The sequence below is a fragment of the Canis aureus genome, chromosome 16 (genome assembly GCF_053574225.1).
Source record: "Canis aureus isolate CA01 chromosome 16, VMU_Caureus_v.1.0, whole genome shotgun sequence".
NCBI classification, from domain to species: domain Eukaryota; kingdom Metazoa; phylum Chordata; class Mammalia; order Carnivora; family Canidae; genus Canis; species Canis aureus.
Genome location: NC_135626.1, coordinates 28,796,316 through 28,821,880, shown reverse-complemented (window position 1 = coordinate 28,821,880; position 25,565 = coordinate 28,796,316). Strand labels below are relative to the sequence as shown.

The following is a 25,565-nucleotide window of genomic DNA, read 5'->3' as shown; positions in this document are numbered from 1 at the left end:
GGATGGATGGATGGATGGATGGATGGATGGGTGGATGGATGGATGGATAGATAGATAAGTAGATAGATAATCATCTTATTTCATGCCTAGCTCATAGGAGGTTCTTGATGTCATTTTAACTCCTTTACACTCCCTTCTTCAAAAGGAGAAAGCCGGCCCTCTGCCGCATGCCTCTCTATGGACAGGGTGTTCTTAAAGACCTGAGGACTCCTGGCTGGCTTCACCCATGTGGGCAGAGGCTCTATTTTTCTAAAACTTGGGAAAGGAGAAGTGATGAGGGTGGGCTCTAATCCTGTCTATTTAAATGATTAACATTTTTCTCTTGGGATATCAGAATTTGCATTTAAATGGATGTTTTAAATGGCCTGTTTTACTTCTTATTTGCCCAAAAAGGAAAAAAAAAAATGATGAAAGACAAAGTGTGTTTGTTCTGACGAAAAATGATCTCTCCTGGCTTTTAGAGAAATTAAGTTGCATATTATGCCCCTTCCTTAAAGGTATCTCTGTCCGTCCTGCGTAGATAATTGAAAATCTTGCCACTGAAATGGCATGAAAAATGGAGAAAGCAGAGGGGAGGCGTAATGGTGTGGGTCGCAACAATAATTAGAAATTTCAAAGCGAGAGAGCAGTATTTTAGCGCGAGTTATTGTGTGTCGGGAAAATACTAATTAAATGGGATAAATGGTAGTTAATGGTAAAATTCCATTCAGGCACATGATCTGTCTGGTTTTAATGGATTTTCATTCGGTTTGGCTACGAGTCCCCCTTCTATATTGTTTGATCGGCTCTTTATGTATTTTCAGATTCACAGCTCTTTAAATCATTCCTGGCTCCATTTGAAATGTATGAAACTTTTTCTTGATGTTACACATTCTTAAAAAGAATTGTGTCTATTTTGTCTGAGGAAATAACAAGAGCCAGTAAAGTTAGTTCAAGGAACTTGAGAGACAGAAAGAGATGCCTCAAGAATCCTAAAGGTGGTGGGGATGTTACTTCTTCCCGAATTAATGTTTTAGGTTTAACTGAGTTTCAATGGAAATTCCTGTTTACTTCTTTAAGCATTGGCCAAATGATTCCAACACAGATTGGGAAGCAGAAACACATTAGACTAGATAAGATAAATGAGAAAAGACTAGTTTGACCAAATAGCAGAACATGGCACAAAGCTACAGTAATGAAATAGTATGGTGTATAGGCACGCACCTGTTGAGAAAAAAAGTGAAAGCAGATGCACTAATTGTATTTCTATGTAAGAGTGTAGTCATTATGAAGAAGTTACTTTTAAAAATCAGCGGTGGGGGGTGCCTGGGGAGCACAGTCAGGTAAGCTTCGGACTCTTGATTTTGGTTCAGGTCATAATCTCAGAGTCATGAGATCGAGCCTCCAGTTGGGCTTTGCACTGAGCATGGAGCCTGCTTGAGATTCTTTCTGGCCCACTCCCTCTGCCCCTTCCCCACCCCACCCCTGCTCATTCTCTCTCTCTTAAAAAAAAAATTGAATAAATAAATAAAAATCAGTGAGAATTATCTCCTGATTGACAATGAGACATTTGTCCAGCTCTTGTTTAAAATATAATCTTTGGGCAGCCCAGATGGCTCAGCGGTTTAGCACCGCCTTCAGCCCAGGATGTGATCCTGGAGACCCGGGATCGAATCCCACGTCAGGTTCCCTGCGTGGAGCCTGCTTCTCCCTCTGCCTGTGTCTCTGCCTCCCTCTCTCTCTGTGTGTGTGTCTCATGAATAAATAAATAAAGTCTTTAAAAAATAAATAAATAAATAAAAATAAAAATAAAAAATAATCTTTATGTAGTCCTTACCTTACATTGTATACCAAGAGAAGCTCCGAATAAACTAATAGTTTTAAATTTGAAAATCAAATCTTAAAGAGTTGCCAGTTTGGGGAGTCTTGAATTTTTAACAGTGAGTATAAAGGTCCTGGGGCATAAAATGGGACTCCTTTTAGGATCAGATGTTCAGGAAGTTCCCGTGCCTTTCTGAGTCTAACTCGATGCCTTTTACATGCTGGGAGGAATGACCTGTTTTCTTCAGGGAGAAGCAGTCGTGTACAGCAAAGCCAGCTCGCTCATGTCAATTGCCAGAGAGCAGAGGTGCAGCAACTCTCTTCACCCTAGAATGGAAGCAAGGACCAGGGGCCCACATCTCTACAGGAACCCAAGCTCGGACCCCTAAACAGAGGGCCCCCACTGGTTTTACAATGGAAGCCAAGGCAGGGAGGCTTTGTTGAATGCAGGAGGTACTCTGTGGCAAGTAGGCTTTGAGCACCTACTGCATGCCTTCCCTGGGCTAGCACTGGTCCCTGTCTTCCAGACCTTGTGGTCTAGTAAGAGTGACCACAGTTAACAGCTAATTCTACAGATAGCTAGTTACTCATAATAGTTCTGGAGTATTTTAAGAGCACATAATGAAGGATGGAAATTAGTCTGAGGAATCAGGGAATACCCCCCTGTGGAGGTGACCTGTTAGCCATGCTAAGAAGGATGAGCAAGCTAAGGGTGATCCAGACAGGAATAGACTTGGAAGGCTGAAGGTCCTAGTGTGGAACCCTGGGAGCCCACTAGCCTGGCTGAGGGGCCAGGTGCACGCAGGCGTGTGTGAGGAGGAGTGCTGGGCTCAGTACCTATTGAGATACGGATACGTGATGAATGAATGGGAAGTGGTTACTCATCTGCCCCCAGCCTTTTCCCTGTCTCTCATAGTCGAAGTTACGACTTCCCTGAGCTTCAGTAAAGAAATAATTGTTGGTTAGAAATGTTGTCATGGTGAGGCTGTGAGTCCTTGGGTCCTAACCTTCCCTGGGCCACCCCCTACCACTGACATCCTTGCTGCTGCTTGTCTTTGTCCCATGTAGCTCTGTTGAGGCTGCCACTAAGCAGAACCCTCAGACCTCAACTGGCTTCCCTCATGTCACAGAGCCTTTCCTCCTCCTCCTCTAGGCAAACAGAGAGCCCTTTATTTGGAATTGATGGTGTCAGCCCAGCTTCCACTAAGGCAGAGGCTGTGCAAGCCAGTGAGGAGAGCTTGGGACTTTAGAACCAGGTCGAGACTCTTCACCCCATGAGCTCTGTGACTTGGGCAAGTGCCAACAGCTCTGTCCTTCAGTTACTCAATCCTCAGAGAGAGGTATGGGAAACTCCCACTTCATGGGGTTGTTGAGGATCAATGAAATCTTATTGTGCCCCACCAGTGCTGTATTTCCTCAAATCCTAGGTGCTGTGGGTAGTAAAATACATGTTTGTACAGACATTCAGAAAGAAAAACGCAGATGCTGTTAATTAAACTGTACTAAAGCTTTCTTACTACAGTGACTGTGAGATAGAGCTACTCTCAGAGATGGTAAGGTGTGAAAAAAATGTACGTCTTCCTATCAATAAAATACAGTAGTAGATACTCAAACTGGGAGCTCTTATCAGTAAAGGAATGGGGAGCCCTAGGCATTCCCACCCGAGCAGGTGCCCAGCACCCTTTCACGGGGGATCCCTTCCTACCAGTGGCCAGGAATACAGCCAGACCTGCAGGTATGGCTTATACTGTAGCACCTGCCGCCTGCTGCTCCATTCAGACCCTTGGCCCAAGGAGTTGGATCATATTTGAGTTTCTGCCTCCCAACAAAGATCTGGGCTCTGGGCTCCAGGCCTCATTACGCCCTAGTCCTCCTGAGCCTCTAGTCAGTGTGGTGAGGGCCTCCAGGTACCTGCTGAGACAGGCCTCCTGAGAGCTGCCAAAATGTGCCCTCCACCAGGAACCAGCTCAGCCCGAGGTCCAGGCAGAAGGGGTGAAGTGGACACAGCACCCAGGGAACAAACACACAGTCTCATGGCCTGATTTACCTCTTGCCTCCTCAGCCAGACTGGAGTCTCCGGTGAGCCTTTCATGCACTCACTGGACACTCCCAGGGCTACCCTCGGCTTCTGCCATTGGAATAGCCTGGCATCCCAGACCTTTGGGCAAGGAAAGTACCATCTGTGGTGCCGTGACTGAAGCCCTTGCTTCTTGCTTCTTCCCTCGAAAGTGGTGGCATCAGGTGGCATCTGATTCTTTGCTAGGGTGGGATGGCCTGACATGTCCCCAAAAGTTACCTGGGTCACCCCCTCCAGTGCATACCTGTCCTGGAATCACCACCATCACCCATCACATGTCCACATCATCACCACAGTCCTCATCAGCCACAATTTGGTTGATGAGCTCGGCGCGGGCAGAAAAACGTTTATTAAAAGTTCGTTAATGAAATGAGATTTTAGGGATATAAACTGTTGTTGGAAGAGCAGAAAATTATGTAACACTTGGACAGATCTTCAGAAACATGACTAAACCATTAAAACTTTAAATCCATTCATTCTGCAAATATTTCCAGAGTACCTAAGGGCCCAGGTACTGTTCTGGGTGCTGAGGATTCAGCGGAGCCTGAGGTCCCTGATCTTAGGGAGCCAACATTCTAGTGGGACAACAGATATGCTGGTCTATAAATGACATGGAAACTGTGAAACGAATTTTTAAATATCCTTTAAGATTTCCTCCATTCTTTGGGAGGTCTGGTCAAAGGGAGGCTGACAAGCGTATGGTTACAGTTATTCTTCCTTGATCTCTCTTGATGGAGCCGCATCAGGCCTTGGCAGGAAACCTACAGCTGTTTTGGTTTTAGCTTTCACGGCCTTTGACAGAGTCACAGAATAATCAGCCCGATGAGAATCCCTTAAGAAGAATGTAGGAGAGAAGAGGAGGGGTCATCCTCAGATCAGCTCTCCCTGCCTTCGAGCTGGACAAAACCAAAATCAACTAAGACCCTCGGAAAGGTCTTCTTGCAGCCCTTCCGACTTTGTTCTGCTGCCTCACGGCGGCCAAGAGGGGCCCAGAGTGAGCCAGCTCTGTGCACTAGAATCTCTGAGTTTTCTTCATGAAAGTGGACTTAATAAAAGCAAACCTGATTATTGTTGATATATTTTATTCTTTTTGGCCTACTCTGCCCTCAGCCATGTAACCCTACTGCCTCTAACTGTCTTAACCTCACTGGGCACACACTATTGAACGTGCTGGATACCACTGGTTAGAGAAATGCCTCATTGCTGAGGCCATGAAGGAAAGCTTCCCCTGCAGGCCTGGAAATAGTGGGACTCTGTAGACCAGCTGAAGAAAGCCTGAGGCATTCTTGCTAGCGCTCATACTGAGAAGTCCCTGTGAAGTCTTGACCCAGTGTTCCCCGACATTAAGCCCCTCTGAAATGAAAGGGAAAAAAAATCACCCAGAAGCGATGAGGAGCTCTAATCTGCGGGTGTGCACTAACAGATCAAAAGGAGATTGGCTAGAATTTAGAGCTGCATGTCTAGACTCATTTGTAATTTCAACTGGGATTTGTCTTTCCCCAAAATATCTGTTGAGGTCATTCCCAAGGAGGTCTCCATTTGTTCAGCTGTTTCCTGGTGGACGGAGGAAGCTCAAAATTCAGCTCTCCATTTTCCTTCTAGAACAACACAGTACCCCAGAACTTTCTGTGAGGATGGGAAGGGCCTGTATCTGCACCGCCCAAGATGGTGGCCATGAGCTAATGTGGCTACTGAGCATTTAAGATGTGGCTCATACAACTGAGGAACTGAAGTTTTCATCGTAATTCGGACTTAAATTTAAATTGGACAGCATAGGCCTAAAGATGCTCCTGTGGCTCGGGATGACTCTGGAGGTTGAGTATCTGGGTGGACTTTGGCCTTCACCTCCCGGCCTGGGAAGGGCTCTCTGTCCAGAGAGGGCTCACCTGTCCAGTTGTTGACCTGGTTGCGTACCTCATGGAGCCAATGTGGTGCCCCGATTAATGTTCTACATACCACGTGCCACATATGTCACACTTTGGCAGATCCCTGGATAAACAGCCCTTGTCTCTTGTCCTTTCAAGTCAGGGGCCTGGTGGGACCAGTTTTCCGTGACTGAGTAGCTGAGTCACAGAGCCCGAGAGAGGATGAGTCATGTGCCCACCTAGAGTACAAACATCTTCCAGGGTTAGAGCAAACGTCTTCCAGAGTTAGAGCAAAGATCGAGAACCACAATTCTGAGAACTCTGCCAGCAGCCCCAGAAGGGGGCCCTGAAGCGATCCGACCGGCAAATTCAAATTCTGTTGTTGATTGCTGGCTTTCTGTTTTTTCCCCCCCACAATGGAAAGCAAGAAGGGTGGTCATCCAGGTAGCAGGCTTAGTTTTTCCTTTAGTGACAAGAGATAATTACTGTGGGATTGATCAGGCATCCAGAGTACTGGAGCACATAAATTGTGCAGTGGCCAGTGCGGGAGGGGCCCAGCTACTAATGGAAGTGGTGGCTGGGTCATCTCGCTGTAATATGGCTTGATGGAGCATCCACATCGGTCTGCTGTAATGTGCTATTGATATGCAGCCAGCCAATTTCCCCGTGTGGCTGGGGCTGTGAGCCGCTCGAGCAGAGCTGGGCTGCACAGCAGTAAATGAAGAGGAAAATTGAAGTAATGTTGTATTATAAATTTATGATTTCATCTGCCTGACCCAGAGGATGTTGGTGATGGGGGGTGGCGATAAGATCCCCCACTCTGGCAGATGCCAAATTCTCGTCTTTGTCGTGCAGGAGACAATATTGATGTGTCCAGGAAGATTGGGGTAAGGCCCCAAATCGGGGTGAACTCGACCATGCTTGTCTTCCTTCTTGTTGAAGACCGTCCAGTATGCCAGGAAGAAAGCAGATAAGAAGTGGTAGTGGTGGCCCGAGTCAGGGAGGGATGGGGCATCCCACCCCCCTCCACCCCACCCACCCTGAGGGAATCTGAAGGTGACACGTGGGCCTGCAGTTCTGTTCTCAGATTAAAATATTTCAGACCCCTAGTGCCAAAGATAGAAGCAACGGAGTCATTTTTCATCAGGAATGGCCCTAGGCAGTGGTGATTTGGCTGTTTGCATATAATCCGTTTATCAATATTGTTGAAATAATGGTTTAAGAAACCTAGTCATGAAAGATCTGATTTGATAGCAGGTGATTAATTCGAAGGAGAACTGAGCTGGCCAGCCATGAAATAAATACCAGGGAAGAAGCCAGTGTGTGTGTGTGTGTGTGTGTGTCCACTTAAGGCATCAACTCTCCCCCACTTAAGGCATGGGCTCCCCCCTCCCTCCACTTCCTCTCTGTCCCTCAGTCCCTCTCTTTCCCCACCCGGTGCCAGAGCTCAGCGTCACACTTGGAGCTTTGAGCAGTCAGCTCAAAGCTCCCCGGTCAGCCTGCTGGTCTGGGCAGCCCTCTGCCAATGAGGCACCAAGCACCGGGAAATACACACACCAGGAAAGGGCAGGCATGAGGCCCTTTTGAGGTAGAAACAGGTCAGTTGGCCAGTGAGTCGTGACTGCACATCTGGAAAGGCTCTGGCTAAAAGCAGGAGACTGTAAGGGAGCCCCGGCTGGTCTCCATTGAGGGTTGGGCCCTTCCCTGCTGCAAGGGACCCACTGAGCTTTGTACAGATGGCAAAGCTCAGGCTGTCAGAAGACAAGGAAGACCTCCCCAAGAGCATGGCCTGGCCCCCAAGTCTCCTGACGCCCACAAGAGCAAGCCTCTCTTCTGGGTCTGATGACAGACCCACTGGTCAAGCAGAAGCTGTGACACCAACAAGCATGGGGAAGTGAGAAAAGGTGGGTCCCATCTCTAGGCCTCTGAGGCATAAAAGCTCTGTGAACAGGCAGCAGGAAGACCTATTAGCTCCAACTCAAGCTGTCAGAGTGCACCCAAGATGGAGCTTTGTGAATGATTCTGTTCCTGTGGCCATCACTGCCCATCAGAAAATGCTTGTGACATATCCAAATGTACTCGGGATGTGGATGATGAGGCCCCAGAGCCTGTACTTGGGGGTGTTTCAGTTGCTGTATCAGACTGCAGAGACACAGGTGGAGAACTGTCAATGCTGCCTTCATGGCTGAGGGCATGGAGACTGTTAGAAACCCCACCCATCAAAGCAACCTTCTACCAGCATCTTGATGGCAAGCAGCAGAAACAACTTCAGCAGCTGTAAGCAAAAAATGATATCATTGGAAGGGGCTCATCAGCGCACAGAAATGACAGGAAGACTGGAGAATTGGCAGTAACTGGGGAGGTGGATGGTCAGGCACAGCCACGACCAAGGAACAACCCAGGAATGACCTGGGGGCGGGGGAGGGTCACTGTCCCCACCACTGGGTTCTGGAGACACCAGAATAAATTCTGAATCACTGCCTCCTCCTCTGCCCTACTAGCCCCAGAAATGGATCCAAGGAAGACTTCCATGGGCCAAACCCAGGTTCATAACATGCTTCCTACTGCCTAGTTCAGAGAGAGGGGCTCTTTTCTGCTTCCATGATGGGAGGCAGGCCTCTCTCTAAGACTCAAACACAGAGAAGGGGTTCAGGTGGTGGGCAGCCAGAAAACAACCACAGACCTCAGAGGCCAAAGAAAAAGTCAAGCTGTAGATAGTAGTTGGGTGGTGGTGGTGGTAGGTTGGCCATGGTGGTATTTGAAGAGCATGAGTGTATTGGAATTCCCATACATTGAGTGGGGGGAGGCAAGGTGAGCCTGGTGACATAGGAATAGGGCATAGCCATGGGTCTTCTGTAGCTGGTGGAATCAGTCCATGAGGGCTACACGCCAGTCTTTTCTGTTACTGGAGTCAAGAGGCAGAGACATAGTGAAGTAGCCTGAGCACGCACAATGCAGGGTTGAGAGCCAAATGACTGCTCACTAGGGGTTTCATAATAGATCCCAGAGGGTCACACCAGCACCAGAACATGCCAGTGGTTTCCTCTGCACCTCATGCCTAGCCCAGCAGCAATTTCCACAGGCACCCCTCAACTAACTGATCACCTCCTGGGTTATCTGCTAGATCATGTGGAAAATACGCTTGCTGTGAAGTGCCCGCTAAAACACGTGGCATGAGGCTTCTGGGTTTGGGCCATGCTTCCCGGTGCACATTTTAACAACCAGTCTCTCACAATTCTGGGCTGGGAGGAGGGAGGCTTGGGAAGATGCTGGCACCCTGTGGAGTATCTGTGCTTGGATGCAGGCCCCTGGGACCCTGCTTCTCCCAGACCAGAGCTCATTAAGCCCAGTGATTTTCCAGAAGCATAGGGTCAGCCCTGAGTTTTGCCCCTAAACCTGACCCCTAAGTACTCATGCTTTGTCTGACACTGGCACTGCTGTCTGCTCCTTGGGAGGAGGCATTACAAGGACTTTAATCTTCTACTGTCAATAGCTTTAAGGTAAAGTACATTCAGGGTAAGCTCTCCAAATGTCAGAGCCAGGCGCAGGCCTTCTGTTTGGTGCTAATGCGTGGCATTTACTCTGCAGGTTCCAGAAAGTGCGTGGGCTTTGGGGGTCTCTCTGCCCAAATACAGGTTAATTACCAGCAAGCTGACAGCAGTGCCCCCAAGCCGCAGTAGAGAAGGGACCCATGCCCTGGGTAAAGACCCTCATGGGAGACCAATCATGTTGTGCAAGAAAATGACCCAGGCTGTCCTCATTTCCACCCTCCCTGAGATTTCACCCCAGACCTGAGGCAGCTGTACTAACACCATCGTGTTCTTTCTCTCTGTGTTCAAGGCTACCCCAACTTTGTGGCAACCTATGGCCGCGGCTACCCTGGATTTGCTCCTAGCTATGGTTATCAGTTCCCAGGTGAGTTTGTCTCCCGGGGCTTTGGAAACATGGGAGATGGACTGCATAGGAGGGGAGGTGGGAGGATCCCTAAAGAGAACACAGTTCATACACATATCGGTTCAGGAAATGACCTGTGGGTGCTGAAGTTCACATCCACTGAGCTCCAGGGAGAGGATGCAGCTCGATGTCTGGTTAACCCAAGGACAGCCTCAGAGCTAGGTATCTGAGAGTGGCAGCTTTCTGGGGAAAGGGAAAGAGCTGATCAGGACCCTCTCTCTGCTCACCCTCTTTGTCTGGAGCTGGTTACAGGTTCTTTCTCTGGATTGGACTCCTACCCTGGGCCTCCGTCATCTCCTGTCTCCCTCCCTCTCTCCTACCTTCCTTCTTCCCTCCCCTCCTCCAGCTCCACCTGGTGGTCCTGGCTTCGATGCCCTTCTGTGTGTAGCTGTGGTGTGCTGTTGGGGTTGGGCTTTGCTATCCTGGGTAGGGGTGTGCACATTTATCCTCTCCTGTGTGTAGGCATCAGAGCCTTGAGGCAGAGCCCACAATGATGCCCGCTTATGTGCCCAGGCTACCACAGCTCCCATGTAACTGGGAGGCTGGCACCCCCACCCCAGACGGGCAGCAAGGGCAGGCATGGTCTTACAGGGGTGGCAGGGGATGGTGCTGAAGGAAGCCATGTCGATAGGGCTTCACTTGTCCCCTGAAGGGGTGAGCCAGCCTTTCCCAGGCACGGGATATAGATAAGAATATATAGGGGTGCTTGGTGGTGTCTGTGGACAGAGGACAGCTGGAGTTTCTAGAGAAGGCATTAGGAATGGAGTCTTGTCCTCTTGGGTTCTCTGCTGAGGCAAGAGGCTCCCTCAGGAGCTGAGCTTGCAGCAGTCTCACTTTTTGTTGGTCACCCTGCCTGGACCCAGAGGCCTTGGAAGCATAGGGATGGCCTTAGAGGATCATGTCCTGAAGCCAGGGAGGAGGGCAGGGGAGAAGTGTGTGAGGGTCTCACCCAGTGTTTATCTACCTCCAGCTGAGCTTTGGGGTGGGGAAGAGTGTTTCAGAGGAGATCAGGAAGCATTTGGGGCCCTTAGAGCCATGCCCTGTGGGGACAGATCCTCAATCAGCGACAGAGGCCCTAGGCTCTTGCCCGTGGCCACAGCAGGTCACTCAGCATCTCTGGGCCTCATTTCTGTCTTCTGTAAACAAAGGGCTGGGGCAGGATAGTCCCTGGGGTCTGTGTAGGGGTGGCAGGGGTAGGGGAGGCAGGTGCAGTAGCAGAAGCTCCAGATGGAGGAGTGTGAGCATGGGAGACGTCCCCATGAGTGTCCCCTGGGGCCGGTTTCTGCACCAGGGTGAGCCCTCTGCTCCTCTACGGCAGCTGGCTGCTTTGGGGTGGCAGTGGGCCTCTCCAGGCAGGACAGGCGGCACTACAGCCAGAGCAGTCTGCACCTCATTAGATACTCCCTTCTCCAGATGGGAACCCTGAGGCCTAGAGACGTAGAAAACCCTGTTCAGGGGTTCATTAGCAGCAAGGAGCAGGGCTAGGATTCAGACTTAGGTGGTCTGGGTATTAACTGCCACATTCCTCCCTCTCTAGCGTCCGTCTGTCCAGTAGGTGACACTAACCACACACAGCTAACATAATTTAGATTTAAAATAAAATTAAGTATAATGAAAATTCTTGGTCACACTATCCACGCTTCACTTACTCAACAGCCACATGTGGCCAGTGGCTACTGGTTAGCACAGCATATAGAATGTCTCCATCGCCACAGTAGGTTCTGTTGGATGGCACCATTCCGGAGCATAAAGAAAGAGGTTGGGGTGGAGTACATGACCCCCACACATGTATATACAGGCCTACACACTGTCCCTCCCGGGGAGACCTGGCATGTCATCATCCCTATTCATTTCTTGCCCATCCTCCTCAGCCCAAGAGCTGGTGGCATTTCAAGAAAGCCTTTCGTCTCCTCCTCTCCCCTGGCTTCCTCACCAGGGTATCAGAGAGACATAGGCTTCCATCCTGGCCCACTGAGAGCGCCATCCTGCTCTGCACACCTGGCACACAGTCAGGTTGCCAGTGCCCCCTCAGTGCGGTACAAGTCTCAGGCAGGGAGAGTTGGGGGATCCTAACATGGAATAATTTGGGGGTGACAGAGTAGATCCCATGCTAAGGGCTCTGTGTCCTTGGATCTGCCCTCAACAGACACATGTATGCAAGACAGAGCTCCAAGTGACCAACCGAGACTGGGGAGGATGAGATAGAGTCTCCCAGCTGTGCCCAGCCAGCCCTTCACCATAAACCAAAGAGTGTGAGGGACCTGTAGTGGACTAGGAGTGACAGTGTCCAGGGCAGGTTTGTCATAGTCACTAGCTCCTGCAGCTTAACACAGTCAGCTGGGTTTGATGAGGGCAGAAATTGGGCATTAAAATGTCTAGACAAAGGCTCCGTGGCCCATGGGACATGGCTCTTCTCTCCTCCCCCAGCCTTCAGATTCTCCATTCCCCATCCTTCCACCTCACAACCTGGACTTCTCTTGTGTGTCCTCACCGATGGCCACAAGAGTGAGGCCACCTGCTGTCGGGGAAAGTCAGTGTGTGGAGCTGCCCCAGGCCAGGAAGTGGTGGCCCAGTGGCTGGACCTGGCAGCACACATGGCCCCAGGAGGAGGCAGGCTGGCCTCAGAGTTCAGACACCTGGACGAGCTGCCTCTTGTGGGACAGCTGCTCTGTTTGCTGTCCCTGAGCAGCCTAGTTAGTCCTCTGTGGTGTTCCAGTCAAGAGCTCATGACATGGTGGCTCCTCTCAAAAATCAGACTTGACCCTGCCTGGAGCTTCCACCCCAGGGTGAGCTCTCTGAGTCAGGAGAGCTCTGGAACATTCTGACATCTGTCTCTTGCCCCATGCCAATAAGAAGTGCCTTAGAGGGTCTGGTAAGGAGGTTGGGGTGCAGAGAGACGGCCCAGAGGAGGGCGGCCCAGATCTGCCCTCTGTTCACCCCTGTCTGATTGACTCCGTTGACTCCTCCCCACACCCTGGGATCCTGTGAGTCAGTGACATCAGCACCACTGCCACCACCAAACTGCCCTGAGGTCTCTGCTTTGTGATCTTTCTTTCCCATGTCTTTCTCACCCACCTCCCACCTGCAGTCTCACAGTGCATGTGGACGCCACACTCTCCCAACCCTTTTCTGGACCCTTCCCAGTGGGGCAGTGGGCACCAACCTGAGAAAGGATAGGACACCCCGGCCCCTGGGAGCTGCTGAGGCTCTTCATCCTGTGTGTGTTCACTTATAGACCATGGGTCTGGGGGTCCCTGTCAGGACAGAGGGCCTTGCGTTTCACCTGAATGGGCCCTTTCTGACTACCCACCTCCTCCCCTGTGCTGGGGTACCCAGTGTCCCTCAGCAGAGCCCCAAGTGCCTCTGTGGCCTGGCCCTGTGGCGGACCTTCCCAGGTCACATGGCGGCTGCGAAGCAGCACCTGCCTCTGCCCGCCTTTAGGATTCTGCACGATTAAATGAGGTACTCCGATAAATGGGCTCGACACCTATGGATAATTAATTATTAGAGCGAGGAGTAGGTCTTCTCTAGAAAGATGGAGGGTTGACCCCCCCCATTCTGGAAGTAGCTCCTCCTTCCCAGGCCCAGAGGTCCACAGCGGGGGGGGGGGGGGGGGAGGGGGCACCCCGGGCACCCCCACCCCAACTCCCCACTCCCCAGGATGAATACCAGGGCTCAGGACATTATGATCCTCACCAGTGGCCTCCCCTCTTTCCTCTTCTTTTCCTCCCTCTGGACTCATTTCAGTTTAATCTGTTAATTTCTGTTCTTATTTCACTTTGCAGACTACTTGCCGATTTCACAAGACATAATTTTTATCAACTAGCTCTTAAGAGAGGCATAGCAAATTGGGGTTTGCTACCATAACTAGAGAGAGGACACAGTCCCGGCCGGGGCCACCCCAGCTGCTGTCAGTGCCCACTGAGACTGTTCTAGCTGCCTGTTTGAACGAATGTTCTTTTTCTCATTTTTAATTCTTGGAAAAGACTCGTCCTCATTGCTTCATTCAGTTTAAAAAAAAATTTTTTTTTTCCTTCTGCCATCCCCGCCCATTTTGCTTCTTGGACACACTGTGAATACCCCCTCCCCACTCCGCTGCACCCCAATCCCCACCTGGAATGTAACGGGGCCAGAGGGAAACTTCTCACAAACTTCAGAGAGCCTCCTCAGGGGATCCAGGAAACGGGCATCAAATTATTTTAAATATTAACCAAATAGGCTTCTTGGGGCATTTTATGAGGTGAGCTTTTTGTGCTGGTGGCCCACAGGAATTGGGGATGTGCGACTTAGAGCACCTGTGTCCTGTGGTGGATGGTACCAACAATGCACACACACACATACACGCACACTCTGTTCTGTAAATAGTAATATGAAAAGCTTCATCTGGGAGCAAAACTGTATCTGGAAAACCATCATTATCTGGCTGTCTGCTTTGGGGGCCAGCCCCTCAGTGGCTGTTAACCATAATGATCAGTGCACCTGTCTTTGAGAAGAGGCAGCAAACGCACTGGGGCGTTGCCACATTTCAGGCATTGTGGGCACTGACCCACAGCAGGCCCCTCCTCCCCCAGCACCCCCACCCGCACCTCCCTGTCCTCACTGGCCTTGGATTTGCTACTGGCGTCAGGGCCTCTTGGCCCCCAGGGCAGGAGGGACAGAACCCAGAGGCCTGTCCTGATCAGATTGGCACTCCTGATGACCACTCCGAGTAGGGCTTGCCTTCCCCACGATCCCGACCCCCTCCACGTCCCTGTTTGAAATATCCCCACTCTCTTGGATTAATGAAGTATAGCTCAGCAGGACCCTCAAGGGCCACCCCATTGTTTACGCTCATAGTTTGTGAGAAGTGACCCGCATGCTTCCACTGGACGCATTTGATGTGAACAGATCCATCTGTTGGAACATCACTGTCCTTGAGACCCAACATGTATGGTTTTGCTCATCTCATTAAAGATGCTTTATGTAATAATTGGTTAGTTTCCTGTTATTTTCCTGCAGGCTTTTTCATGAGTGCTGGGTTTTTGTTGTTGTTGTTTTTTTGTTTTTTTGTTTTTTTGTTTTATTAACAATTCTGTATGGCTCCCCCCTCCTCCCCGCTTTATTTTGTTCTGCTATGAATTGCTTTGCTTTGGTGAACGTGTCCTAGTATGCTTGCCTCACCAATGTTTTAGCGATTGTGAATTTTCTTCATCTCTGTAAAGAGTTCATCTGTGCTTCTCCCTAATGACGTTTTATTTTTTCCCCCTGTAAGCAACTGAGGTAGAAAAATAAATTGTTTACCACGGACATGCTGTGTGCTGCCATCTCTTAGCCTGACAGTGTCCTGTTCTCGCTCCGGGGGAGGTGAATGCACTAAATAACCGGTACCAGTGACAGCCCCGGTGCAGTTTCTGAAAGCATGTGGACTCCCCCTGGCTGCCGCCTATCCCCAGCCCTCCCCGCTTCCTCATGTCCCCTGCACTTGCTCGGGCTGGTCCTGTCCTTGAGCAGAGGGGTAGAGCATCTGCACGCAGCAGCTGCACGGTTTGCCCCCGTGCCCCTTCTCTGCCATCACTCTTGCCCTACAGAAAAAATGCCACTGGAACATCTGGAGCCCCTCACATCTGTGCACCAGGTGTGTGTGAGCTCAGGCACATGCTCATGCACACTGGCCTATGTGTGGTGTGCACACAGTTTGCTTTCCTAACTCCTCTAAATGGTGCAGGTTGGAGGAGGCCCCTCCTTTGCTGGACATAAAACTAGAAGGACCTCATTTCCAGCCGCACTTGGCCATGTAGTACCATATGACCCTGAGCAAGTGATTTAGCCCTTCTGGCCCTCGGAGTAATAAGAATAGTGCCTGGTTAGTTGTTAGAATTAAGTAGGATACTGTGTACATGTCAGCATGGCCTTATAAATTGGTAAATGCTGTGCAACTAGAAGCTTTAGAAATCGTGTTCTTATTATGTCACTCTCTGGAGGGGTTGTCTCTTCCTCATCAATCTCAGCAGAGCTGCCTATTGGTGGATCTGCTTAGCAGGGAAAGAAATGATACAGGATCCCCAAGTGAAGCCAGAGAACTGCTGGGACTTCATTACTATCCCCATGCCCCACCCATCCTCCTCCATCCCTCCACATTTACTCATCATCAGGCACTGGATTTGGTGCCAGCTATCTGGACATGAATGAGCCTCCCTCCTTCAAGATGCTCAGAGTCCAGCCAGGGGAGAGAGAACCAGTCATCAAACCCACTGACCATCATGAGACAGGTGCTTAGCTGGAAAGAGGGAATCACTCTTTGCTATGAGGGGTCTATGGTGGCTGTTTGTCCAGCTTACGGTGCTGTCAAGAATGGCCCCTAGAGAAGGTGACATCAGAACTCGTCTTACAAAGCCAAGTAGAATTAGCTATGTAAAGAAGAAAAGGAAATATATCCCAGGCAGAGAAATGACATGCTTAGACACTGAATCAGGTAGTTTTAAGAAAGAAAAAACACAAAAAAAGAAAACACAAAGTAGCAATGGCTTAACAAAATAATTTGTTTCTCTCTCTCATGTAAAAGAAGCCTGGATTTGGTTTCATGGTATTAGAGGTCTGGGTTCTTTTATCTTAATGTTCTGTTCTCTTCAACATAAATCTCCATCTCATAGTCTAAGGAGGCTGCCAAGCTCCAGCCATTACATACTTATCCCAGAAGAGTACATCTCTTCCCTTTAATAGTACTACTCAGAAGTCAACTGTGGCACTCTGCTTAGACCCCACTGATCAGACTTTAGTCACATGACTAGTTCTAGCTGCAAGGGATCCTTGGAAATGTCTGTATTTCAGGTAACCACATGCCAGCTAAAAACGTGATTCTGTACTAAGGAAGAAAAACGGAGTATAGATGAGATAATAAAAGTAGAATAATATAGGGTATTTAGCAATCTGTTGCAAACCTGAGAAAGAAAGCAGCACAGGTCCCATGGGATTATGCAGATTTCAGAGTATGGGCAGCTTGCAGGAGTGGTTTGGGATGGGGTGTGCAGGGGGGATAAGGCCAAAGAGGGAGGCAGGGCTGAGTCATGGTGGGCTTGTGAGTCAGATTCAGTAACTCCGATTTGATCCCAAAAGCAAGTGGAAAGCCCTTAAAGGGTTTTAAGTAGAGGATTAGATCTAATGTGATTAGATTTTCAAAGTGAATCAGAGCGGTGGGGGCCGGTGGAGAAAGCACAGGGTGACCCCTGTTCCCTTCCTCCTGTACCTTCACTTCCTCTCCTCTCCCCTCTGCCTCACTCTCTTGGCTCCATTCCTCTCCCTGCCTCAGGCTGGCCAGTGGCCCTGCCGGGGTCCTTCAGCTCTCTTGGGGACCAGCCAGGTTAGTGTCTCATAGCTCAGTGCTCCCACTTCCCTCCTAGGACAGTTGGGGGAGCAGGCAGGCAGTGCACATTCCAGGTGGGGACGCCCTGGGACTCTGGTTCTGGAAGTTCCAGTTTGTGCTTGTACGTCTCTCCAGTGATAGAAAGCAGGTTTCGTCTCGGGTGCTGGTGATGACTGATGGCCACTGGCCTCCTGGAGCACTGGCTTCAGACGACTTTGAGGCCGAGTCCTAGCTCAGCACAAAGAGGGGCTGTGACTGATTAGCGATGCCTGCACGGTTGCTGGATCTGGGACTCAGGCCCCTTCCTTTTGCCTTCCTTGTTTGTCTAATGATGGTTCTTGGGTGCCAGGGGACTTTCAGTCACTCCAGAAGCTGGCGGGGACAGCTCTGGAGGAGAAGCCTCAGTGGGGGCTGCTGTGGGGTATGCTCTGGTCAGGTCTGGCTGGTCTGAGCGAAGACAGAGGCTTAGTGGCCGGTGGTGTCCTGAAGAACGTGGCTTGAGTGTGGAAAGCAGAGTGAAGAGAGCCCAAGTTCCCGGGAGGGGAAGGAGTTTGCTGTAGACCAGATGCCTGGGGAGAGGGCCTTAGCCGTGGGGAGTGAGCTGCTTCCCCAACCAGCTCACGCCCAACCTTATTGGTTGGGTCTGGGTTATGACATCTTGTGAAGTGTTCAGAAATGCCTTTGGCTGCCACCCCACATGCCCGGGATCCTGCCTGGACTGGTCACCTGGACCATTGCGAGGAGCAGTCCCAGAGCCCGTCTGTCCACCCCTTCTTCCTGCCCACCCCACTCGGCAGCAGACGTGATACCAGGATCGGGCCTCTTTTTCGGAAGGAGAAGAGCAAACCTCCCTCCCCAGCCTCTGCCACCTAGTCAGGGGCGGTGATACCGGGGCTGCCGTGGTGGAACTGTAGAACTAGCGGCCAAGATGACCCCTCATTTGGTCATAAATGTAAACACCAGTACTGTCCCCCGCCCCACTGAAGTGTGTCAGGGGCCCTTTCCTCACACCTCTGTCCCGGCGGCGCCCTGGGCCTGGTGGATCCCCAGGCTCTGTCAGCGCAGCCTGGCTCGTTGCTTCCCGTTGGGTTCCAGAACGGGGCCACCCGGAGAGCCGACCTCGAAATGCTAAGACGAGGTGGTCGGCTTCCCGGGTGCACTGCCCGAACCTCACCCCGTGGGCCGGGCGCCCGCAGCTCCATGTTTCGCTTCTGTAGACAAAACACTCCCTCGAAAGGGGCCCCCGGTGACACGTCAGCCCCCGCACATCTGTCCGCTGCCCACCCTGATCCGCACGGCCCTGGCCCTCACGCTGTCCCCAGGGATTACCCTGCACAGATTGGATCCATGGGCAGATTTTAAATCACGAGCCAGCTCCTTCTCCGGCCAGCGGGCCCCTGGCCCTGTGAGTCCTGGGGTTTGTCCTCTTTGTGAATGTGAAAGGCAGGCTCAGTCAGGAACACAGATGTGCTGCTCTGGAAGACGACTGACAGGTGACTGACAGGTGACACCCCGTGGCAGGGCCGCGCGGGGTGGGGGTGGGGGGGCCGCGGGGCCGGGGGTGCGTGGGCCTCACCACCGCACTCTCCCTCCACTTGGAGAACCAGGAGCTGATGCGATTCCCAGATGAAAGCAGAGCACAGGACCTAATAGGCACTTAATAAATGTTTGCGGAAATGAATTGGAGCGATCTGAATTGACGGGAATTGCGGGTTTCACTTTCAATCAGCTTTCCGTGCCTCTTGAAGCTCCAATGCGTAAATGAAGGGAAATGTAAGCAAAGGCATGCTCGGCTCCCCATGCAAAAGCCTGGAGCACTGCTCTCCCAGGGCATAGTTGAGAGACCCAGCGCTTACCCTCCCCTTGCTGGAAGGGTAAGGCCCCTTCTGGGCCTCTGTTTCCCCATCTGTCACATGGGCTCCCTTTCCTCTCAGGTTGTTGACAGGGGCACTGGGATGAGGCATGATACAGTGCTTGGGGGAAGGGGAGGGTCGTGTCTGAGGAGGAGGAGGAGGAGACCCTGCAGGGGCAGGAGCGGCACAAGGGAGGCAACTGGCATGTCTTTGTCCCTCCTCCTCCTCCAGGGGGGCTGAGTGCCGCAGCCTCTGATCCCATCTATCTACCCCTGCACTGTCGTCCTTGCTCCGCTCTCCTACCTCCCCGGGTGCCTGTACCACCAGGCTCGCAGAGTCCCGCTCAGCCTGCCAGCTCCAATGGAATCCCCTTTCTTCAAGCCTTCCAGTTTTAACTTCCATCAGCAAGAACAGGTGAAAGCTTGCCATTTAAAGAACAAAACAACAGAATATTGAGTGTGAAATTACAGGAAGATGGCCACACCAGGCCTGAGGGATGGGGGTTCGTGCCCTCCACGACAGCCAAGGACAAACCAGAAGGCAAAGGTGTGGCCCCCACACCCTCCTCCCCCGGCTGAGAGAGAGCAGTCTTATCCAGAGACACTTCCCAGACTGCAGGCCAACTTGGATCTCCTGCCCCTGAGAGAGATCCCAGCCACTGGAGTCACTCCCTCTCCTCCTTGTGCCTTCAGTTTTGAGGGCAGGGGCACGAGAATGTTTTCTGCAGTGTCTGGAAAAGGTCATCAGCACCTGCCCCAGGCTGGGTCCTCCCCAGGCACAGGGATGCTGAGCAAGCGAGCGAGGCAGTCAGAGCCTGGAGGACATCCCACTCGTGGCCAGATGTGCTCCTATGCAGTCTGGCTGGTGTGCAGAGTGAGCAGGGGGGAGGGAGTCATTGACTTTGCTTGGAAGACTTTCAGGAGGAGATGATACCTGAACTGAGTTTTGAAGTGCAAATAGAAATTTCATCAGGCAGCTGATTAGGGAAGGGTGTTCCGTATCCAGGGACCAGCAAGTTAAAGGCACGAAAGCATTAGATGTCTTACATTCCTGCCTCTGTTCATTGTGACCCACATGAGGGCAGATGCTGTGCCATTGCCTGGGCCAGGACAGCTGGATAACAGACTTTGTCTTGGGGAAGCCAGTGCTGCTTCTTCCCAGCCCCAGGGAATGAATGTGTAGGCCAGAGATGCTGACCCCACCCTTATCTTAGGAGACTGTTGCCGGTCAAGGCCTTTGTAGAGACCGCTGAGCCGGCCTAGCACATCCTGGATGCTAGCTGCCAGGGCTGGCTTCTTTTCAGGAGAGCCTTGCCCAAAAGCACTCAGTCGTCGAGGGAGAGGAGAACACAGCCTGCTAATGCCCCATGGAGGCCCTACTGCCCTGCTCTGAGCCTGAGCGGGTGTTTAGCTGGCCCCAGGGCACCCCTGGCGTTTCATGGGGAGAGTCTAGGGCCAGTGCCGTAACCGTCTTAGTGGTCCATGTTTAGAATCTTTCCTGACTTTCTTCATCTGGTCTCTGGTACCAGCCTTGAACAAGCTAGGATTCAGGTAAGGCTAGGAGCAGGAAAAGGCGCCTTGTTCCCCCCACCCCCTTGCACCCACCTACTCACCATCCTTCACCTGTCCATACTTAACACATCCAGCACATACTTTTTAAGCACCTGCCATGTCATGGGCCCTGCCCTCAATGCTGGGGACACGGTGCTGAACCAGAGAGACACGCTGTTGCCTTGATAGGGCATGTGTTAGGGGCAGAGAAGAAAGCAGGATTCCACTGAGATGGAAGGACCCAAGGAAGCTCCTCTCGCCAGGGCCTTCCTAGGGGAACTGTGAGGAGCTGCACAAGCCTGAGGGCGAGAGGGCAGCCAGTTCAGCCGATGACACGAACACCAGAGCTCGGAGATCCACGACCATACCTGTGGTCACGATGTCACAGGGCCATGCAAGCCCCTGGCTTCCCGCTGTCGCCTTACCCCGCCAAAGTTAGCGCTTGCACTTCGGATAAAACCTACCCTTATCACTCACAAGCAAATTATAAATGTTATCTATGAAAGCCCTTTGGATGTGAAATGTCATGTAAATTAATAGGATTTTAGAATAGGAAGGCTCCAGAGGGAGTTCTCAGCTCCACTACTGTTATTACCTTGGGCAATAATAATAAAAATAGAAATAAAAGTTATTATTCCACTTACTGATGGCTTGCCGCGTGCCAGATAACTGTGCTGAGCACCCAGTGCCCTCATCTCATCGGATGTCACAGCAGCCCTGCCGGGAGGTGCCATTAACCACATTTACAGGGGAGCAGAGGGAGCCCGGGACGGAAGTTTCGTCACTTGTTCTGGGTCACATCTCGTGCATGTGGGAGATGGCATTCTACCCTCTGGCTTTAAGCACTCTGTACGGCTTCCTTCAACCTCTCTGGCCCTGGAGTCCTTCATCTGTTAAATGAGACTAGTGACGTCTTCCTTGCAGGGCTGCGGTGCCAGTTCATTGAGATGACCCGGGCCCCTCTAGGAAGGGCCCGGCTAGAAGGGACTTTCTGGGTTCTTGGCTGTGGATAGTGCCACCCTGGCAGCTGCTGTTATTCTTACTGGTGTGATGATTGTTTTCTTAACCATCTAGGCCAGGTTCTTTTATTGTACAGATGAGGAAACAGGTGTAGAGAAGGTTCTACCCTTTACCCTTTCACCTCGGGCTGGCGTGCAGTGGATGCCTCCGCACCGTTACAAATGTCAAATATGGCTGTGCCAGTTGGTAAATAACAGCCGCCCTGGGCCCCCAGAGTGTTTCGTTGACCACCCCAGGCTCTCTCCCAAGACTCTCTGACCATCCCACAGACCACCAATCAGTGATGCCCAATGCAGCCATGGTCTCTGCCAGTCAACCTCAGAAACATCCTACCTATCTCAGGCCACGAAAAGAGTAGGATCTATGTTTTATGTCAGGGAGGGGGCAGGCAGAGGGAGTTGAGATCACAGATGTTACTTTACTCACTGAGCTAGTGATGGGACAAAAGGGGGGACTTGGGGTCTTTCAGCAAAAAGTCTGGGGTGCTCAAGGCTTGAGTGTTTCTGGTCCTGGTCCATGGAGGTGGGTGCTGTTTGGAACCGTGCTGTGGCAGAGACATTGGAAAGGCCCATTTAGAATGAAGCATGGTGAGGAGGCCCAAAGAGACTTTAGGCCATTTATATTTAAATGGACCAGCAAAAAGACCCTGTGGGGAGGAAACAGAATTCTGACTCAGGATCTGAAATTTCAGGAATCAGGAAAAGTTTAAAAAGCCATTTAGGGGCAGCCCAGGTGGCCCACAGTTTAGTGCCTACCTTAGGCCCAGGGCATGATCCTGGAGACCTGGGATGGAGTCCCGCTTCGGGCTCCCTGCATGGAGCCTGCTTCTCCCTCTGCCTGTGTCTCTGCCTCTCTCTCTCTCTCTCTCTCTCATGAATAAATAAATAAAATCTTAATTTAAAAAAATAAAAAGCCATCTAAACAGTGAGCTCTAGAAGGACCAATAGTTAGACCAGTGGTCTGTCCTGACACCCATTGGTGGTAGGTGGGTGAGCATCTCACAAGCAGAGATTGCAGTGTTGATGAGGACTGGGGAGAGGGAGGACTCATGAAAGGAGAAACTCTCAGAATACTTGCTGACGTAACCCTAGAAACTAGTCTGGAATCCCTTCACTTGAAGGCACCGTGGTCTTGGTCACAGAGAGACAGGCAGATGTTTGCTCTGTGGTCCTGGGTTACCACAAACTGCTGGCAGGGAGCAGCGAGGGCTGGTTTGGGAATGAGCTCCCTGTGACATTCTCCCTCTTGAGGTCTTGCTGGAGAAAGAGTTCTTGATGTTGAACAGAGTGTCCTTGTAGGGCCGGAGCCAGAGCCAGAGCACTTGTCACATGCCAGCCTCTCCTGATGCTGGCCCTTGGACCAGCACTCCTGATCGCTGCCCTCCTCTGCAAGCAGTTTGGTGTGGCCACACCCAGGTCTTGAGTTCGGCTATGAAAAGACCCTAAGGCAGACGCAAGGGCCTGGTTACAAACTAGATGGGTCCGTGGTAGATCCCTCTCTTCTCCTGGCAGAGTGAGCCATAGCTCCCCTTTATCCAAGGCCCTGCTTATCATTGGCCAACTTCCTCTCCTTCCCAGTGAGCTGTTTGTATGCAGCATGGTCCCACAGGTAGAGAGAGCCCCCTTTCTCATCACAGACTAGCAGCTACGGGCTCCGTGAGGGCAGAAAACATGTTATTTTCATCCACTGCTATGAACAGTGCCTGGCATGTGATAGGTGCTCAGTAAATACTTACAGAGAGGATAAGGGCCTGAGAAAGGGTCTGGAGATGGAGAAGGCCCTGACATAGCTCCCTGCAGAGTCCCTGGGTCTGAGAAGCACCTGCAGGCCCCAGTTCTCTGCAGTCTGGGGGAGTAGGAAGGCCCAGGGAGAAGGGTGCTGGGCCAAAGCCCAGGTGGAGCTCTCAGCTTCCTTTCTCCCAGAAGAGCCCCAGGGCCCAAGCAAGCAGAGCCCAGAGTGTGTTCTCAGTTCTCCTCCTGCAGCCCTCACCTCTGTGCTCTGAGCTGGAAGCCAGCCCTGGCTGGAGACCAAGGCCCATTCCCAAGCTTCATTATCAGTCACCAGGAAGATCAGAAGCCACAAGGGTCCGCGTGGGAGTGGGAGGCAGACCTGGCCCCACTGCTGGTGCTCGGGGGCATGGTGATGGCAGGCACTCTGTTTTGCTCCCTGAGCACCTCTGATTTGGAAGGAATCTGCAGGCAAGCACACAGCTTTCGCTTCTGACCGGGCACCCCAGGTCTGCGCTTGCCTCTCCTGGCAGTTTTCTTGTCGTGTCCGAAGGATGCTCCCTGACTTCGGTTTTATGCTTCCACAAACCCTTTCATCCAAACAGAGGCTCTCTGACAACCAGACTGTAAAACTACTCAGGTTTGACGTGCAGAGTATCTTCCCTTTATCCCACATTGAAACATCTACAGAGAAAATTAAGCTAAACAGCAATTGTATTAAAAGTTGCTTGGGACAATTTTTGTGCCATCCCTTTGCTGTGGATGCCAACACCCTTGGGGCCCCTGGCCCCGGAGCCTCTCACTTCCTTTAGGCAACTGGCCTTTAGGATCCAGGACCAGGCCCCAGCTGCGAGGCCTTTCCCTGCTTGTGCACTTCCCATTGGCCGCTCTGCCTTCTACCCCAGCACTTCCACTCTTTCCAGCACCTCTGCCCCAGTAGGAGCCCCAGCACTCTCCTGAGGAAGTGGAAGGCAGGGGGAGGAGGCTCTATGACAATGCCCTTATTGGTATCCTTAGGGAATGTCAGTCTTGGTCCTAAAAAGGTGTGGGGAAACCAGATTCCTATTTTGAATGACAGGAACTCAGGCTTTGTTTTTTTTCCCCTTCCCTGTGTGTCCCCCCCCCCCCCCAATATGGACACATAGCAGCAGCTTTCTTCAAAGCAAAGTTTTACAGTTCGATCATGTTCATGTGCCCCTTGGGTTATCAATTGTCCCACCTCTTGAGGCCCTCACTTCTGATCTGTATAGATCAGTAGGTCCACCTATTTCAAAAATGCATCATCCACTCTTTATCCACCCTCACCCCCTTGCAGCCACTGCTCTGTCTCTCTGCACAAAGCTGTGTATTTCTTTTAAAAGAATGAGCCCCGAGCCCCATCACACCAGGCAGGCCTGCCCAGCAGGTGGGCAGGGCCCTGGGCCAGTCAGATGACAGATGGTAGCGTTTTCTAAACTCTTTTAGGATGTGTTTCCTACATTCTGGGTGACACTTTCCTCTTTGGGTTGCTTCTTTTTGAGTGTTTGGATTCAGTAAAGCAACGTTGGGTTTAGCCAAGAATGTTGGAACCATCTAAAGAAACTGCTAGTGGGGGAGATGCAGGACGTGCTAGGGAAGGGGGGTGGAGAGGGCTTTGAGCAAACACAACAGAGGAAAAATTGCTTTCATAATGGACCATTCGGGATGAGAATGCACATTACAAGAAAGTGTTTTAAAAGATTCCCCTCAAAGTCACAGCCTGTTGGAGCCATAAGGAAACTCAGAATTCTCTCATCACCTCTTTCTGCAAGAGGCACAGAGGCCCCACTGACTCATCCAAGGTCACAGAAATAGTTAGTGACTGTGCCAGAACCATATCCCTGGCAGCCCACTCCCAGGCTGGCATCTTTTCATGCCAGGCAGGGAAGAGGATGCAAAGAAAGAGCTGCCTAACCTGACACCCCCACACCCGACAGGACAGGGCCACCTTTTCCGTGTTTACTAAAAGGTAAGGCTTCCTCTAAGTCAGGGATTCTCTGCCTCCACTGGGTGCATGAGAAGCATCTGGAAGGCCTTTACTAAAGATGTGGGCCCCACTTGATTCTTAGTGTATTATTAACAAACCCTCACCCCGCCCGCTGCCTCCCCCGCTCCAGGCTAGACACCCACTGCTCTGAATGGAGGCCCTGCAGGGGATCTCATGAGACATGGTCCCAAGAATTAGATTCACTGCCATGTCATCAGGAGGGCCTTTCTTTCCACAAGGGAGCAGAGCTGTGGACTGTGTACATGTGCACTATGATTTAACTTTTTAAAATTTTTGAAGGCCTTTAAACCAAAAGTTCTTGCCCTTGGCTGTAGACTGGGATCACCCGGGAAGCCCACCATCCAGGCTCCACCC

At 51.3% G+C, this 25,565-nt stretch overlaps 1 protein-coding gene across 20 annotated transcripts in view; it reads left to right on the top strand.

Moving 5' to 3' along the window:
- MSI2 (musashi RNA binding protein 2) overlaps positions 1-25,565 on the top strand; it is a 391,805-nt gene that overhangs the window by 329,669 nt on the left and 36,571 nt on the right. For 19 of the 20 annotated variants that reach the window (XR_013354346.1, XR_013354347.1, XR_013354348.1 and 16 more), the window contains one exon: positions 9,583-9,657. Coding sequence is in view for 17 of the 20 variants with exons in the window: in XM_077852563.1 (XP_077708689.1) it covers positions 9,583-9,657 (75 nt within the window). In the remaining 3 variants the exon portion in view is untranslated. Of the gene's footprint in view, positions 1-9,582; positions 9,658-13,481; positions 14,983-25,565 lie in introns of those variants that run through there. The other variant, XM_077852579.1, reaches the window with a different exon arrangement.